The sequence below is a fragment of the Littorina saxatilis genome, linkage group LG12 (genome assembly GCF_037325665.1).
Source record: "Littorina saxatilis isolate snail1 linkage group LG12, US_GU_Lsax_2.0, whole genome shotgun sequence".
Lineage (NCBI taxonomy): Eukaryota > Metazoa > Mollusca > Gastropoda > Littorinimorpha > Littorinidae > Littorina > Littorina saxatilis.
In genome coordinates this window covers 77,631,180-77,650,795 of record NC_090256.1, presented here as the reverse complement: position 1 = coordinate 77,650,795, position 19,616 = coordinate 77,631,180, and the positions used below count along the sequence as shown (strand labels likewise).

At 41.2% G+C, this 19,616-nt stretch overlaps 1 protein-coding gene across 1 annotated transcript in view; it reads left to right on the top strand.

Moving 5' to 3' along the window:
* Window positions 1-13,272, top strand: part of LOC138982828 (UPF0047 protein YjbQ-like) — a 40,817-nt gene extending 27,545 nt beyond the window's left edge. Inside the window, exons 7-8 of the mRNA XM_070356184.1 lie at window positions 4,398-4,515; window positions 13,180-13,272. Coding sequence (XP_070212285.1) covers window positions 4,398-4,515; window positions 13,180-13,223 — 162 coding nt within the window. The 3' untranslated portion in view covers window positions 13,224-13,272. The remainder of the gene's footprint in view (window positions 1-4,397; window positions 4,516-13,179) is intronic.
* Window positions 13,273-19,616: the final 6,344 nt, after the last annotated feature.

Below are 19,616 nucleotides of genomic sequence, written 5' to 3'. Positions count from 1 at the left end.
TTTTAGTTCCTTGAAGGCCTGCGTAGAAAGCACCTCTTCAATGGTTTTCTTTCACGACATTTGACCATTTCAGTGTCTTGTACAGCAGCGAGTAGGCTTGGCCCTATTCAAATAATTATGAATACGTGCCGGCTGTTTGAACGGAAACTTCAGCTCTTTTACTTTTAATTGAATGTAATGATACCAGCTTGCGTGGGCGAACTTCCGCAAATGAGCCAGGGTTAGCCTGCGGTTAATTGCTATGAGAATAGGTATTTCCTTTCTGTAATTATTTGCCTATTTCCTAGGGCGTAGCACGTATCGGAAAGTGTCTTTTGCTTCTAATTGTCGTCTGCTGCCTGTCTCTTCTTCTGTTGAGACTACCAGTGCAAAAAGGACGAGAGAGAGAGAGAGAGAGAGAGAGAGAGACACAGAGAGAGAGAGAGAGAGAGAGAGAGAGAGAGAGAGAGAGAGAGAGAGAGAGAGAGAGAGAACTCGAACTCGAAAACTTTATTACCGAGGGATGATAGCATTAGGTCCATATGGTCCTTTCTTACAGCTAGTCCCTACTATAATACACACATGAAACAAAGAACAAATATGAAGAATTAAAAAAATTAAAAAATTAAAAAATTAAAAAAAAGAGAGAGAGAGAGAGAGAGAGAGAGAGAGAGAGAGAGAGAGCGAGCGAGAGACAGAGAGAGAGAGAGAGAGAGAGCGAGAGCGAGAGACAGAGAGAGAGAGAGATGTTTTTCTGTCTTTGTTGCTTCTATACCTTCTTTTTGATCTTCAGGTAATTGATTTATAATAACAGATGCCGCAGAGCCTTAGAAAAGCCCGTTTCTAGGTGAATGGTTGATAGGAATAGTTAAAAGAAGTCTACCGGCGCTCTCGGTCATGACGCATTTGGATCTGTCTGCCGCAATAATACCCCGTTGGCCTCTCCGCCCCAACACCCCACCCCCATCTGCAACCACTCAACCAAGCCTTTCTTAACGTAATGGCACGTTCCCCATAAGTTGAAAGTTGACGAAGACTCCACTCTGCCCCAGGCAAAAAGTAAGGACGCAAGGAGCTGTGCTTGTTCGTACGTGTGTGTCTTGGAATAATAGGCCGTGAAAAGTAGGATATGCGCCGAAATGGCTGCGATCTGCTGGCCGATGTGAATGCGTGATGTATTGTGTAAAAAAAAAATCCATCTCACACGGCATAAATAAATCCCTGCGCCTTGAATATGTGCGCGATATAAATTGCATAAAATAAAATAAATAAAAAAATAAATAAATAAATCCCTGCGCTTAGAACTGTACCCACGGAATACGCGCGATATAAGCCTCATATTGATTGATTGATTGAGTGTGTTGTGTTGTTTGTGTTTTGTGCGCGCGCGTTCGTGTGTGTGTGTGTGTGTGTGTGTGTGTGTGTGTGTGTGTGTGTGTGTGTGAGTGTGTGTGCGAGTGTTTGACGTGTACAGAGACAGAAATAGAGAACTCTTTACTTCCGCCTCACAGGAGGTTAACATAACTTCTTCTTCTTCGTTCATGGGCTGAAACTCCCAGGTTCATTCATGTTTTTGCATGAGTGGGTTTTTACGTGTATGACCGTTTTTTCTCCCGCCATTAAAGCAGCATACGCCGATTTCGGGAGAAGCATGCTGGGTATTTTCGTGTTTCTATAACCCACCGAACTCTGACATGGATTACAGGATCTTTTCCGTGCGCCACTTGGTCTTGTGCTTGCGTGTACACACGAAGGGGGTTAAGTCACTAGCAGGTCTGCACATAAGTTGACCTGGGAGATCGGAAAAATCTCCACTTTTAACCCACCGGGATTCGAACTCACGACCTTCCGATTGGGAAGCCGATGTCTTACCACTACGCCACTGCGCCCGTCGTTTACAGAACGATAACATCTTTTTGCTAAAACCAGCATTACATGTACTATGCTGATGGAAAACATTCGCAATAACATTTAACAACATTAAAGGCACAGTGCAGCTCACAGCCTTCGTTTTGCGTTTTTGTTGCAGCTGAGTGCATTTACAGTTCAAAAATCCTCCTATGGTAGTAAAACAAACCCAAAACTACCCAACGACATCTGTGAAGCTCGACAGTTTCTTGTTCACGCGAGTGCAAAAATTAACCTATTTATTACGTGGTGTTTGGTCGGAGTTCGATTCAACTGAGTGATTCCGGCCTCCATTTTGTTTTACACAAACTCATGATGATGTCTGACATAGTTTGCTAGTGACGTGTCTTTTTGTGCATGATGTGGTGATCTACCTGATCTAAATTTAGATCCAAAAATAGGTCAAGACCAGCCGGGTCCGAGTACGAAATTAATTCATAAAAAAATCGCAGTTCTTGACTCTTTGGGTGCAAGTCAATGAAACTTGGTAGTTCTTCAAACGGATAGCTGCCTGAGGTATGACTAAAAGCCCCAGGGGCTCCGGGCACCTGGATTTGACAAGTTCAGTACCTTTAAAGACAATCAGCTTCAAGTAAACCATCAGTTTCTGGTCACAGACACTGTCAGGCTTGCACACACAGTACAAACACCCTTTCGTTTAAACACTCACCGCTTGAGAACATCCTAGGTGCCCTCCGTAATAAAGAGCGAGCATTTTTGAAAGAATTTATTTCGTGCAGTCAGAACGGATTTACAATGAGACAAATCGGACGCCTCGTTTTGGCGCTGGATCTAACTTTTAAAATCTAGATAATGAATTGACAGCTTACAGAAACATTCTTAAATCATAAACTATTATTCTTTCATCAAGACAAGATCAGTACAATTCGAAGTTTTGAAAGTTTGAAAAAAGGGAGCCCGGAAGCAGGTCGTGTTTCCCCAAGCAGACGAATGTTTTGCATAGCGCTTGCTTCTTTGAATCAACCGCCGCCGATAAGTTCGTGTTACTCGCAGTCGTTTGTTGCATTTTAGATTCAGAGGTACACAATGACGTGCTATTGCAGATACAGCGAGTCGCATTGAAATCACAAACTGACGACTAAATTGTGAGAAAAAAAGGAAAGTGGATCACACGGGTTCACGATGGCTCAGGGGTAAAATAAACCACGAAATCTGGTGTGTGGTTTACGCAAGCTAAATAGCCATTAAAACGAACTGTGTCATTTTAATGCTATTAAATGCTATTGCAAGAGTGTTCCATAAGGTTAGAACTGCTTTTTTCGTGAGAAGATTTAAATCGTTCTGTAAACCATTTGAGGCAGACTGGGGCTTTAAGTCACACTTACAGATTACTTGAATCGCTATTTAGCACACCATGCAGTTCTTGTGGTTTATTCAACACCCGAGCCATTGCGGCCCCGTGCGACCCACTTTATCAACACATGAATCATTGAGTCGTTTGCGGGTTCAAAGCGACTCTAGATCTGCAATAGCAGGTTATTGTGTACCTCTGAATCTAAAATACAAAACTGACTGATAGTAAGTGAGTAACACAAACCTAGTGGCCGTTTGCTTTAAAGAAACCAGCGGTTTGCAGAAACTTTGTCTGCTTGGGCAATGGTTGGATGCAGCTCACGTGATGTGATAGTAGTCTTGGCGCGGCAGTACATTTTTATGAGCGCAATACTCAGTCAATCAGGCACAGCAACAAACAATATCAAATGTTCGAAACCTCAGTCGAATTGCGCATTGTTTTCGGTAGCCTACTTACCCGTCATCAAATGAAAAGAGCTGGATCATACACGCACCAGTCAACTCATTCACCTATTCCACTTGACCGACATCAGGGCTCCCTGCTTTCAAACTTTGAACATTTCGAATTGTACTGACTTTGTCTTGATGATAAAATATATTGTTTTCGTGTTTTAACAAGGTTTGTCCTACATTTTGTCAATTTATTTTTTAGATTTTAACAGTTAGGTCTAGCGCCATTACCAGGATTCCGATTGATACCTGAACGTCCACGCGAAATAAATTTGTTGAAAAATGCTCGCACTCAAAGGAGAGCACCAAGGGTGTTCCCAGGTGGTACGCGAAAGGCTGTCTGTACTGTATGCAAAAGCCTGGCGGTGTCTGTGATCAGAAAATGGTGGTTTATGGGAGACGGAGTGGACTTTTTACTAAATTTTGCTTACTTTCTTGACCATACTCAGTTTTTCATTGTCTCACTTCGGTGTATGCATGTTTTTATTGTGTGCAAGGCAGGACCTAAAGCCTGTTATTAATGGGGAATTAGGCGAATTTGACTTCGCGAAGTTTACTTCAGGCTCAATTTAGGACGGCCTTTAAGGATGTAGCGCTACTGTCCTTGCATAAGTGATGCAGTTTTCAAGTTCGAGTTTTCCCCCCTGTGCCAAGATGGTACCCGCCCCTCCTACGTTCTCCACCTCCTTACTGTTAAAACATGCACATTTGTGTGTGACGACTTTAAAAAGCTGTGTGATTTGCAGCCAGCACACATCAAGGCAGCGCTGATCGGTAGCAGCGTAACCATCCCCATTACTGACGGCAAGTTCAACCTCGGCACCTGGCAAGGCGTCTGGCTGTGTGAACACCGAAACCACGGAGGTAGATATATCCAGCTTTAGAGTGAGTGAGGGAACGGGTGGGAAGGTGATTGATTGGATTGACTGGCTGGTTTTTATATTTAGTCAAGTTTTGACTAAATATTTTAACATCGAGGGGGAATCGAAACGAGGGTCGTGGTGTATGTGCGTGTGTCTGTGTGTGTGTGTCTGTGTGTGTGTGTGTGTGTGTGTGTGTGTGTGTGTAGAGCGATTCAGACTAAACTACTGGACCGATCTTTATGAAATTTGACATGAGAGTTCCTGGGTATGAAATCCCCGAACGTTTTTTTCATTTTTTTGATAAATGTCTTTGATGACGTCATATCCGGCTTTTCGTGAAAGTTGAGGCGGCACTGTCACGCCCTCATTTTTCAACCAAATTGGTTGAAATTTTGGTCAAGTAATCTTCGACGAAGCCCGGGGTTCGGTATTGCATTTCAGCTTGGTGGCTTAAAAATTAATTAATGACTTTGGTCATTAAAAATCTGAAAATTGTAAAAAAAAATAAAAATTTATAAAACGATCCAAATTTACGTTTATCTTATTCTCCATCATTTGCTGATTCCAAAAACATATAAATATGTTATATTCGGATTAAAAACAAGCTCTGAAAATTAAATATATAACAATTATTATCAAAATTAAATTGTCCAAATCAATTTAAAAACACTTTCATCTTATTCCTTGTCGGTTCCTGATTCCAAAAACATATAGATATGATATGTTTGGATTAAAAACACGCTCAGAAAGTTAAAACAAAGAGAGGTACAGAAAAGCGTGCTATCCTTCTTAGCGCAACTACTACCCCGCTCTTCTTGTCAATTTCACTGCCTTTGCCATGAGCGGTGGCCTGACGATGCTACGAGTAAAATGGCATTGCGTTTCATTCTGTGAGTTCGACAGCTACTTGACTAAATATTGTATTTTCGCCTTACGCGACTTGTTATTTATTAATTGATTGATTGATTGACACACACACACACACACACACACACACACACACACACACACACACACACACACACACACACACACACACACACACACACACACACACTCACAAATCGGCATTCATTAAATATGACCTTTTTCAAGAGCTATACCTTCCATAACGCTCTCTGTAAAACAACATCGGCCAAAATGACAGGACGTGACGCAGCTCCAGATATTAGAAACCGAAAACACTGGTGCCGCACTGTGGTGGCCTCATTTTGTAAGCCAATTATTTGACTCAATACGGACTATGTGATTGCATTTCAGATCGGAAGCTCAAAAATTAATGTATTAGTTTGTTAAATTTAAATTCACATTTTCACTAACAGATTATCAATTCCTGCATCCAAAAATATTTAAATATGTCATGTTTTCTCTGAAAATGTGCGCGCTCAGCAAGTTAGATACTACCTTCGCATGCCTCACTGAAACGACCGTGACCAATCTCGGTCTTTGGGTGTCGCCAGACCCAGCCTAATCAGATGTAGTTTAGGTGATAACTGTTTTCCAGTTTTGATCTTTTAGTTTCAAGCAAACAGACTGACTAAATGTTTTGATATCGCTTCACGCAACGTGTTCTTCTTTTTATATTTAGTCAAGTTTTGACTAAATATTTTAACATCGAGGGGGAATCGAAACGAGGGTCGTGGTGTATGTGCGTGTGTGTGTGTGTGTGTGTGTCTGTGTGTGTGTGTGTGTGTGTGTGTGTGTGTGTGTGTAGAGCGATTCAGACTAAACTACTGGACCGATCTTTATGAAATTTGACATGAGAGTTCCTGGGTATGAAATCCCCGAACGTTTTTTTCATTTTTTTGATAAATGTCTTTGATGACGTCATATCCGGCTTTTCGTGAAAGTTGAGGCGGCACTGTCACGCCCTCATTTTTCAACCAAATTGGTTGAAATTTTGGTCAAGTAATCTTCGACGAAGCCCGGACTTCGGTATTGCATTTCAGCTTGGTGGCTTAAAAATTAATTAATGACTTTGGTCATTAAAAATCTGAAAATTGTAAAAAAAAATAAAAATTTATAAAACGATCCAAATTTACGTTTATCTTATTCTCCATCATTTGCTGATTCCAAAAACATATAAATATGTTATATTCGGATTAAAAACAAGCTCTGAAAATTAAATATATAACAATTATTATCAAAATTAAATTGTCCAAATCAATTTAAAAACACTTTCATCTTATTCCTTGTCGGTTCCTGATTCCAAAAACATATAGATATGATATGTTTGGATTAAAAACACGCTCAGAAAGTTAAAACAAAGAGAGGTACAGAAAAGCGTGCTATCCTTCTTAGCGCAACTACTACCCCGCTCTTCTTGTCAATTTCACTGCCTTTGCCATGAGCGGTGGACTGACGATGCTACGAGTATACAGTCTTGCTGAAAAATGGCATTGCGTTCAGTTTCATTCTGTGAGTTCGACAGCTACTTGACTAAATATTGTATTTTCGCCTTACGCGACTTGTTACATTTAGTCAAGTTTTGACTAAATGTTTTAACATAGAGGGGGAATCGAGACGGAGGTCGTGGTGTATGTGTGTGTGTGTGTGTGCGTGTGTGTGTGTGTGTAGAGCGATTCAGACTAAACTACTGGACCGATCTTTATGAAATTTGACATGAGAGTTCCTGAGTATGATATCCCCGGACGTTTTTTTCTTTTTTTGGATAAATGTCTTTGATGACGTCATATCCGGCTTTTTGTAAAAGTTGAGGCGGCACTGTCACACCCTCATTTTTCAATCAAATTGATTGAAATTTTGGCCAAGCAATCTTCGACGAAGGCCGGACTTCGGTATTGCATTTCAGTTTGGTGGCTTAAAAATTAATTAATGACTTTGGTCATTAAAAATCTGAAAATTGTTAAAAACAAAATATAATTATAAAACGATCCAAATTTACGTTCATCTTATTCTTCATCATTTTCTAATTCCAAAAACATATAAATATGTTATATTCGGATTAAAAACAAGCTCTGAAAATTAAAAATATAAAAATTATGATTAAAATTAAATTTCCGAAATCGTTTCAAAAACTATTTCATCTTATTCCTTGTCGGTTCCTGATTCCAAAAACATATAGATATAATATGTTTGGATTAAAAACACGCTCAGAAAGTTAAAACGAAGAGAGGTACAGTAAAGCGTGCTATGAAGCACAGCGCAACCGCTGCCGCGCCAAACAGGCTCGTCACTTTCACTGCCTTTTGCACTAGCGGCGGACTACGTTCAGTTTCATTCTGTGAGTTCCACAGCTTGACTAAATGTAGTAATTTCGCCTTGCGCGACTTGTTTCATAAGTCTTGTTGTCGCTTCTTTTGTCTTTTTTATATGACACGTAAACACTTTTTTCTGAAGACGAACTGCTGGAACAAGATCGTTTGCTTGCTGTTGAAATGAAACAATGCTATTGATTTCAGCACTGATACTGTGTTCATTGGTAAAACAGTGTTTTTTGTCCTTTTTTTCTGTTGTCATATTTGATTTCTAAATGTGGACTGCAAAACTATAACTCTCTAACTAACTCTTTGCCAATTATTGAAAGAAGTAATTAAAACTAAGAGCTATCAATCGTGTATCGCCCATCCGACCCTAAACCTTCTTCCAAGACAAGAAACAGACACAAAAAAACAAAGCTAAATAGAGAAGAAAGAGTCTGAAAGGAGAACGCAAATGACAAGTTAACGTTTGTGAATTATGTTAAATGTTCACTTCAAGCACTAGGATGCTCTTTGTGAGATGGACTTGAGCTAGGGCGTTGTGTACTTGGACAAGGGAAACAGCAAGCACAACAGGGTTCCCAGAATGACGCTTGTCTCGGGGACTTTGTCATCATGAACAGTGGAAAATTAGGTCCCTGCCAGACTAGTTTGACACGACCTCATTTACATGATATACACCCGTGTGAGTATATTATTGTTGTGTAATGCAACGGGCGGTCTCTCTCACGTATGTAGGATAAAGTCGCGTCTCTCTCACGTATGTAGGATAAAGTCGCGTCTCTCTCACGTATGTAGGATAAAGTCGCGTCTCTCTCACGTATGTAGGATAAAGTCGCGTCTCTCGGTATGAATCAAGGGCCGCCACCCTCTTACTTCAAATCTTCGACAACTGCGACTCGTTTCGATAATTAACAATTTTTAATTCATAAACAGAAGGCAGCGAAAGTTTTAGGGCTTGGAAATCTGAATGCACGCCTGCAGGAAAGAGAAGGAACAAAAATGTGTAGCGCCGTACTGTATTGCAGCTCGCTTTTTCCAGTGAGAAAGCAGCCCGAATTTCCATGAGGGCAACCTTACACTGTATGGAATCTTATCCTTACCCTAACCGGGATGGTTGGCCTAGTGGTAAGGCGTCCGCCCCGTGATCGGGAGGTCGTGGGTTCGAACCCCGGCCGGGTCATACCTAAGACTTTAAAATTGGCAATCTAGTGGCTGCTCCGCCTGGCGTCTGGCATTATGGGGTTAGTGCTAGGACTGGTTGGTCCTGTGTCAGAATAATGTGACTGGGTGAGACATGAAGCCTGTGCTGCGACTTCTGTCTTGTGTGTGGCGCACGTTATATGTCAAAGCAGCACCGCCCTGATATGGCCCTTCGTGGTCGGCTGGGCGTTAAGCAAACAAACAAACAAAATTATCCTTACCCTTTAACTAATTTATATTACATTGACAGAACTGTACTGCCTCGCATCAATTAATCATTGCGCACAAGTGCACAATTAGAATGACAGAGAGATAAGGGTCTGAGCAAACTGTGGCATAAAAGAGATTTATTTGTTTGGGGAAAAACTTACCAAAGGTGGAATGAATAGTTTTCACGTGCATTTTTCATGATCTGGGAACTGTGACATATATTTTTCACGGGATTACTCCCGAGGAAAAATGTCCTCAGATTGCTCGCGAAGTAATGCCATACGATTCTGTGTTACAAATAATTCTACATACCGCGCCTTCTTGCGAAAAACAAGTGTTATAAAAGCTGCAAAACATCGTTTTTCGGCTTTGGTTGCATTAGTTTGACAGATGTTGTGGCCAGTCTGTTGTTTTGAGATGTTTTAGTTATACTGACACCTGTCTTATATGTTAACAGGTTATTTTTCGCCTATTCTTACGACGTGAAATATCCCCTCTATCTACCAAGCACTTTCGATCAACACGTACATTTCAACAAAATATCATGCTAACTGCACATGTTCCAAGCTTTGAGGCGTATTTTGCGCGTGACGATGTTGCAATGAAAGAACGTTCTAACGAAAACGTGTGCCTAAATTCTGATAAAACTTTACCAAAATGTACGCTGGATCGTCTTCTTGACCTGTTGAGAGGATAACTTAATTGAGTCATACATCAGTGTGTCTCCTTTTCAATCGAGATATTTCTGTTTCTAGTGACATAGACTAATTGTTAGCGAAGTTTGCTTCAAAGCCCTTCAGAGAAAAAACGTATGGAGTTATATTTCTGATGACGATATTTCTCATTCAGGCTCGGATAGTATCGTTTTGTAAAGAAATAAACCTAATCAAAAGAATAGATGAATGCATAATGAGAGAACTTTTTTTTTTTTTTTTTTTTTTTGGGTGGGGGGGGGGGGGGGGGGGGGGGGAGGGTAGGAAAGCATTTCATTAGGTCATCAGTTGCGTCGGATGGCGAATAGCACTGTTACCTAGACTTGTACTGAAAACCTATTCAGTGGATTTAGGATGATCAGTTCAGCACAGAATGAATTCTTTCAGGCTTTCAGCGATATATGACATACTAGACTTCGCCGGGAAGAAGTAGAGCCGAATACCAGCCGAATGCGCCGGCGCACAAAGAAAAGGAGATAAACGTGCAAAACACTGGAGACCTTCTAAAAATAGTAACCTGCAGTGACCTTCTAAAAATAGTAACGTAGTAACGGGAATATGGATTGACGCCACACGGAGGAAGGGAGATAATCGCGGCTGAAAACACTGGAGAAGATAAGGAAGAGTTACTGGTAGTGGATCCCGACAACAAACAAAAAAAATCCGTTCAGCGCGCACAGCGCTGCGCGCTGAGAGCACGTGTTGAAATATCTCATCGATGAGGTTGTGTCCGGGGTGTAGCTGAATACGGTGTCCAAATTTGAAAAAGATCCACCGAGAACTTTGGCCGTGCATCGCGAACAGACAGACAGACAGACAGACAGACACTAGTCGTATATATATATATATATAGATGCTTGACTTAGTGTTTGTGCAATAGATCGTGGCGGTCATTTGATATTATATAAAACAATTGACGACATGATGCAGCTGCTTTCAATCAGATCCATGTAACTGCATTTAAATTGTATTATATTATTTTCTTCCCCTCGCATCTCCAATAATCTACCTTTGAGAATATCTTCAAGTACTGTAAGTGTTTTTTACTTCATCGCGCTGAAAAACAAATCTACACTGATTTGTGTTACTGTGTCATAGTGGGTCGAGGGAGGCTTCGTATTCTGTCATCTATTAATCTGATATTGCATTCTGATTAAACGCTGCTTCCGAGTTTCTGACTATTCTTGATGTTATTTTTGTCAGTTTCGAGTTTCTTTTTTTCTTCTTCTTTTTCTGCGTCTAAATTGGCACTTAAAGAATGCGGTTAAGTGCTGATTTTTGTCTACACATAAAAACAGAGATCCTTTGCAGTGAAGAGGATGAACAGATCACAGCGATAGATAATCAGTCAAGCTCTCTTTTTCATAGAAAGGAGTGAACTCAATCCAAACAGGTCGCGTCGAGCGATATATATACAAAACATTTTGTCAATTGCCTGAAATAAAATGATCAACACGAAAAGCCTGAGTTAGTCAGCATCAATACTAGTAAGGCTTGGCTTGCCAAACCCCGAAGAATGAGACGGGTAGCGCTGGTCTTTGCAAAGCAGGCACAAGTAGGACAAATTTTCGTTAATTTTGAGCAAATAATTATTTAGAATAAACACGACATAGCAATGAAAAATACAGTGCAATAGATACAAGCGCATAGTGCTTTTAGTTATTCGCTATAGAAATCTCCTTAATAAATAAATAAATACATTCCGGAAATAACTCTATCGTGTTTGTATGGGTTGTGAAAAAGTGAGTACCCTTCTATATTGACACGTGCTTCCTGTTCACGTGTTTGAGACACGCCCTCTCGTTAGTGACTGGACATTGTTGGCCTAGAGTTTTTCTGTTTTGCCTGCTCCATTCTCTGTCCCTGGAAAATCTAGGATTATTACTTTTCATTGAAGTCCCTCGATTTTCACCTTTTCAGGAGCCAGTATCACTCTATTGGGACCCAAATGTTTAGGTTTTCCCCACTATAGAGGCAGGATCTTGCCGCTGATTTCTTAGTAGCTTTGAATGTAATCTTGCATCATTTGTTTTTATTTTTTGCATCTTAATAAATCATTTGTATTATTTGACTTTGGCTTTGTTGAGGGTGAAAGTTGCTTGTTCATTTCAATGCTCTCAGTTGTCAGCAGAGGTAAATTGTCTGCATAACTCTTACCTACTCTTGTTACACATGTATGTAGTTAGAGCGCATAATGTCTCTTTCTTTCTCAGATCTTTACTTTCAGAGTTTAAAAACGCACGTGTTTTTGCTATTTAGCACAACTCAAACACAGATAGATAATGCAGGGTTTGTAGATTCTTCTTCTTCGTTCTTCTTCGTTCATGGGCTGAAACTCCCACGTTCACTCATGTTTTTGCATGAGTAGGTTTTTACGTGTATGACCGTTTTTACCCCGCCATTCAGGCAGCATACGCCGATTTTGGTGGAAGCATGCTGGGTATTTTCGTGTTTCTATAACCCACCGAACTCTGACATGGGTTACAGGATCTTTTCCGTGCGCACTTGGTCTTGTGCTTGCGTGCACACACGAAGGGGGATAAGGCACTAGCAGGTCTGCACATAAGTTGACCTGGGAGATCGTAAAAATCTCTACCCTTAACCCACCAGGCGACCGGGATTCGAACTCACGACCTTCCGATTAGGAGGCCGATGTCTTACCACTTCGCCACACCGCCCGTCGTTTGTAGATTAAATGGTCTGACTCTTTAATCTCTTTAGAAAATGTATTCCACGTTTGGGGAATGACTAAAAAAAGTACGAGGTTGGGCACCGAGGGATGGCCACACTATTCTAATTTTAGCCCACCAAATGTTTATATGTTGGTTTTTTGAAGAGCCCGGCATACAAAAACCATCATGAGTTAAAACAGCAATTACAGGAAGTCTGGAGGATTCAAAACGGATGAGTGTGGCTACCTACTGATGAGGCAATCTCCGAATTAGAAACATATTTTGTAAAATCAAACCACTTGACCTACATACGAGCGTACTTGCAACTTTGTGAACCATCATCCCACATCTCAAGTTAATGTACATCAAATATGAAGTAATTCGCTGTACACAGGTCGGAGTTATTAGCATTTTAGAGGGTGGCATATTTTGGGTCACCCTATATATATATATAAGATTAGGTTTCAAATACTTACCTTGTTGAACATCCACTATTAGAGGACATTCTTCGTGTAGCTCCTGTCCCTGATGAGTGTATAGACGGGTCTATTTCACAGCCCCCCCCCCCCCCCCCCCCCCCCTCAGCATCATGCCACTAGCACCTCATCTGCAATGCTACTCCCAAACGTTTGTGATTTGCTTGCAGGTTCACGGAAGGTGGTGGTGACTGTTCAGGGCGCCAAGAAGTGAAGACTACAAACACCTTTTTGTCTAAAATAAAGTACATTGTCTGTGATAATCGACTGTGAGTACTGATTTTTCCTGGAGCCTTGAGAATGATGACTCTTCTGCGACACTGTAATACTCAAAAGGGAAGTAGGCTGATGCGTTTTTGTGAAAATCTTTCCGATGACTGTATTTATGACCTTTCTAAAAGTATAATTGATTTTAGGATAAACAACGTCATCGTAAAGATTTACACCAACATGCGCACACTTGTTTCTTTTGACGAGAAGTGTATTTGCTTAACGACCGCGTAAAATCAACTGCACTGAAATGCTATATCTCTGTCTCTGTCTCTGTCTCTCTGTCTGTCTGTCTGTCTGTCTGTCTCTCTCTCTCTCTCTCTCTCTCTCTCTCTCTCTCTCTCTCTCTCTCTCTCTGCGTGCTTTGCGCTCTTTGGTGACCCGATCTTTTTGTTCTCACATGAATTGCAAAACGACCCCAACACCACACAAAACAAATCCGGCACATTTAAATTAACCTGGGTATGTGAGTATTCCAGAAATGAAGTTTTACAAGGGACAAGCAAGAGAAAAGAGGAGAGAAAAAAGAAGAGAACAACAAAGCGAGGAACAAAGTAAGAGAAGAGAGGAAAAAAAGAAAGAAACAAGAGGCGAAGCCTTCAAGGCTCCCGTAAGAAATCAACAAACAGTAACACAAACTTACTCACTCCGTCACACACACACACACACACACACGCACACACAGTTAAAACTAACGCATCATATCAACTCCATGTATAATTTTCAAAAGAAGGCAAACAGATAAAATGACTGTATTTGTTGTTGGTGCAGTTGTCCCTGAAGGAGATCTTGTGCAATCCTCACACACATACACAAAACCGCACAAGCACGCACGTAAACACAGACACACTTTTAAACTGCATCAGCATAATTATCATGGCAAAGCTTATATCTGCAGTTATCAACCTATACCCTAGAGCTTGCGTATCAAGATATATTCTTGGAATGATCATACGACTAAGAGTTAAAGATAATGGTCACACACACAGCTTTACATGAGGTTATTTTCCCTGGTCCTCGCAGTCCGAAGTCTATGCTATTTTCCAGAGACACGTTGTCCTGCTGGCCACCAGCTCCGCGTGCTTGGGCATGAACGGTCACCAAGAAGACCATTGACCATTATCTCTCATGTACTGGCTGTGTGAAAGGTATTAAAGTCAATGACAGAAATATCATGTACTTCCTCACTGCAGCCATGGGAAGCTTTTTAATCCTGTCCCACGCAATTATCGGGATGTTCCTGTGGTAGCACAACCTCTTGTTTAGAGTACACTATGCACTATGTCTTGGTATCAGAGAGTTGTAATGTTAATTCCAGTTGTAAGGACGTCCTTTCCTGAAACAAATGAAGAGCTGGATTACAATGCGGCGGTGTTCTCTGCCCTGGATTGTTGCTTTCCCGTCGTAAATCAGCAGTAGATCTTGTGTTCATTTGCAAATCTACCATCAGCTTATCTGTCTTTTGCACTGCAGACACTAAGCAATAGGTACCTTTCATTTGGCCACTTGTTCCACTGCTGTCCTCAGTCCTACACTTTTCATCAAGACTTGTCACCATGCCGAGTGGATCTAAATTCGGAAGTCTTCATGTGGCTGAGGCATATCTGACATAGCTTCGATCTTGCTGTAGGTTAACCTCCTTTCTGAAACAAATGGCAAAATGCGATTAGTTATGATGACTACAACCTACCCAAATATAAACAGTGTTTTAAAACAGAATAGTCAGGTTATACAAGCCACTTTACCTATGCAGCATGGTAACCCTACATGATATGCAAAACATGTCAACTGACTGCAGCAGCCTGGTTCTTAAAATAATTCTGACGGTCAACACAGCCAACACACTATTCACAGTCCATTTTAAGGAGCAACGGAGGTACTCTCTGAGGGTCTTGTTTTAATGATAACGATCAACTCAGGAGGAAAAAAACAAAAAATACACAATCACATGTACCATTATTTACAAACAAATTCCACAGCAAGCTGTCTTTGGACGACTGTCGTTGTCTCAAAACTCGCATTCTACCTTCTGTCCGAAAGAATCTAATTTTAACTTGTACTAGGCCTACCTTGAAAGAAAATGCCAACAAAGACAAGGAAGCTGTTGCAAGGTAAGCTTACCAAACGTTACATAGCGAATCATGATAGTGCGTACACAGCAAACAGTACAATCAAAGAGAGGATCGAGTCTGGAATGAAACGCGATACAGATCTAGCATTCAAAAACTGTCTAGGAAGTTATTGCAAGGTAAGACTTATAAATTGTACAGACAAAACCATGACAGTGCATGTTTTGAATCTGAGGCAAAATCGTGATCATTTTGACTCTGAGAACAGATTCATTCCGTTTCCTTATATTTGCATGTTCAAGTAAAATTAATGGTGGACAGTTTTATACGGGCAGGGTAGATGAGACTCTACTGCAAGTCTTGAAATTCACATAAATCGAACCAAGAACAAAAACATCCAAACATTACAGGCACTTTAGATCAACTCATTTCACTAGAGGTGACTGCGTAGCACTGTGTTTGACATCCGTGTCTGCTGAAATAAAAAGAAATTAAAACAAAACGGATTAACAGTAGGTGACACGTTATCAGAGTGGGAGACACTATAGATCTGTCTCTGTAGGCTACTTACCGGGATTACGACTGCCAGACCGACACTGCGCTTTCGACAGCTCTTCCTCGCGTGGACATTGGAAAAACGCTGTGCAGATCAAATTGCGGTGCGTCCCGCTAGCGCTACGTGTCATTTGTGCTACGTATCGTTTGCGCTATTTTCTGTAGTGCTATCGACACAAATTGCTAAAAACAGTAGTGCTATCGGCACGTAGTGCTATTGCCACAATTCACAGGTGCCATTATCACTAGGTCTTAATAGAACTACGTGTCGATATCACTATTTTTGAAAAACCAATGTGCTGTAGCGCTACGTGTCGATAGCACTATACTACATGTTCAAACGGCAGACACTTCCCTTTGTGTTTGCGTGTGAGTGTGTAAAAATATTGTCTGCATGGCTGTCTGTCGGATCTGTCTGTCTGTGTGTGTGTGTGTGTGTGTGTGTGTGTGTGTGTGTGTGTGTGTGTGTGTGTGTGTCTCTCTCTCTCTCTCTCTCGCTCTCTCTCTCTCTCTCTCTTTTCACCACGTATTTATTTCATGGTTGTTGTTGGTGTGTGGTTTGTTTTTTTGATTTTGTTCTTCCCCCATCCCCCGTGGTTTGTATATGAGTCTGTGGCCTTAGTATAATAAACCATTCTGAGCTCTCTCTCCCTCTCCTCTCTCTCTCTCTCTCTCTCTCTCTCTCTCTCTCTCTCTCTCTCTCTCTCTCTCTCTCTCTCTCTCTTCCACAACCCTCGTAAAATACAATTTGATTTGATTTGATTTGATTTGATCTCTCTCTCTCTCTCTCTCTCTCTCTCTCTCTGCACCTCTCAATCGCTCTTTCTCTGTACCTCTTTAAAATCGCTCTCTCCTTGTCTCTCCCGCTCTCCTCCCCCTCTCTCTCTCCATCTGTCTTTCTGTCTTCTCTCGCTCTTTCTTTCTCGCTCGCTCTTTCCCCCTCCCACCTCTCTACCTCTCTCTCTCTCTCTCTCTCTCGCATGATACCGTATATACATACACGGATGTTTTTCTGTGTGTGAGTTTGTGTGTACGATACCGTGGGTACGTATGCGTTCGTGCGTATGCGTGTGCGTGTGCGTGTGTGTGTGTGTGTGTAATGAGAGAGAGAGAGAGAGAGAGAGAGAGAGAGAGAGAGAGAGAGAGAGAGAGAGAGAGAGAGAGAGAGAGCGGTAATTGAATTTGCCTTTTACCGAATGAAAACTATTGTCAAAAACAGTGCATTAAGAACTAAAACCAACCAACCATAAAATAAAAAGCACCCTCCATCCCTCTCTCTCTCTCTCTCTGTTAACTGTCTCTCTCTTCCGCTTTCTCGCGCTTTCTCTGTCTGTCTGTCAGTCAATCCCCCCCCCCCCCCTCTCTCTCTCTCTCTCCCCCTCTCATTTCATAAAAGAATTTGGGAGAGAAGAAAAGGTTTCAATATCCTCGGTTATACCTTGTGTCAACATTCTAGTAAAAATATATGCAATAACACTGTCTTACAATTTGTCAAAAGCAAAGCCCTTTTTTTCTAAAAAGATCAAAATCCGAAAGAAACAACTGAAAATCATGCAGAGACTTTCTTCCGAAAATTACAAATCTCTGGCAAAGTGAAAGGAACAACAAAATATTCCTTCAGAGAGAGAGAGAGAGAGACAGAGACAGAGACAGAGAGACAGAGACAGAGTGAGTGAGCGAGCGAGTGAGGAAGAGAGAGAGATAGAGAGTCACACACACACACACACACACACACACACACACACACACACACACACACTGAAACAGACACACACACGCACACACATACACCGACATACATATACAGGTACACAAACCAGGAGTGAGAGCGAGAGAAAAAAGAAGAAAGAGAGAGTCGTCAGTAAGTAGTGGTATTGACACGTAGCGATAATGACACGTAGCGCTAAAAGATGTAGTGCTATCGACACGTAGTGATAATGAACGAATGATAGCGACTCATCGACAAATTATTTGTAGCACTAATCAACGTAGCGATAGCGGCATGAAGCACAAATGACACGTAGGACAAATGACACGTAGCACAAATGACACGTAGCGCTAGCGATACGCACCCGATCAAATTGTAGGAAATCTCCCTTTGGTATCTTCTTTATTTACTTTTCTGGAGCTTAGAAACCGAACAACGAGAAATCGTCTTCCCCGAATCGGCGAATGCAGAGGTGAGAACTGGAGAAGTGAATCTATGTATAGGCCTACCACAATCCTTCGCGCGACCCCTGACCTGGTCTTGACACCTGACCTGGTCTACATACCACACACGACACAAACCAGTCAACTGCTTGTACCCCTTCAAAACACCCCCACCACCCGTTTTCTTTGGATACACGCTTTAACTACACACATGCCGACACAATGTTGATCATTGCTTCAATATTTTGAAGATGGTGCTTGAAAAATAGTATTTCGGTGTTTAGTCAAATGTTAAAGTTTCTACCACAGACATACATACATACGCACGCACGCACGCACGCATAGACAGACAAAGTTTAGCATCGCATAGGCTACACTTACGTGAGCCAAAAAAATGAGAAGAAAAAGTAGAAAGATGAGAAAATGAAGGAAAAAAAAGAAGAACAAAGTAAGAGAAAAGAGAGAGCAGAAAAAGTAGAAAGAAGAGAAAAGAGAGCAGAAAAAGTAGAAAGAAGAGAAAAGAGAGCAGAAAAAGTAGAAAGAAGAGAAAAGAGAGCAGAAAAAGTAGAAAGAAGAGAAAAGAGAGCAGAAAAAGTAGAAAGAAGAGAAAAGAGAGCAGAAAAAGTAGAAAGAAGAGAAAAGAGAGCAGAAAAAGTAGAAAGAAGAGAAAAGAGAGCAGAAAAAGTAGAAAGAAGAGAAAAGAGAGCAGAAAAAATAGAAAGAAGAGAAAAGAGAGCAGAAAAAGTAGAAAGAAGAGAAAAGAGAGCAGAAAAAGTAGAAAGAAGAGAAAAGAGAGCAGAAAAAGTAGAAAGAAGAGAAAAGAGAGCAGAAAAAGTAGAAAGAAGAGAAAAGAGAGCAGAAAAAGTAGAAAGAAGAGAAAAGAGAGCAGAAAAAGTAGAAAGAAGAGAAAAGAGAGCAGAAAAAGTAGAAAGAAGAGAAAAGAGAGCAGAAAAAGTAGAAAGAAGAGAAAAGAGAGAGCATTATCTCTCATTATTTTTTTTCTTACCGTTTTTTGTGGCGTGTTTTTGCAAAGTGTTACCGACATAAAGAAGATCACTTTCACTTCATCAGTCTGAGACCTTTTTTTTTTCTCTCTTCTTTTTTCTCTTCTTTCTACTTTTTCTGCTCTCTCTTTTCTCTTCTTTCTACTTTTTCTGCTCTCTTTTCTCACGTGTACCCAGCAGGAGGGGGGTGATTCGGGTCAGAAGTGGGGTAAGCACTTTGGTCTTCAATATTTGGGTTCTTGCTTTCAGTGGAGAAGATGCCAACACGAAATTGCACTATGCTCTACTATTTATTGTCCTTGTCTATCGGACACGAAGAAGGGAAGCTACAATCGCCCCAGGCCGAGTCACAGAGTTGACATGATCAGTACACAGTGTTCACGGTGTGTCATGTTATACATATATACCAGCTGATGGTTGAGTCCAAAAATAGTGCGGTGGCTAATGACAGCTGCCGTGTATAACCTCATTCATTGAGAAGATTAGCAAAGCCATATACACTCTTTGTTTCCTGAGCCTGGACCATTGAGACAACCCCCCGCGGGTTAGGGGGAAGAA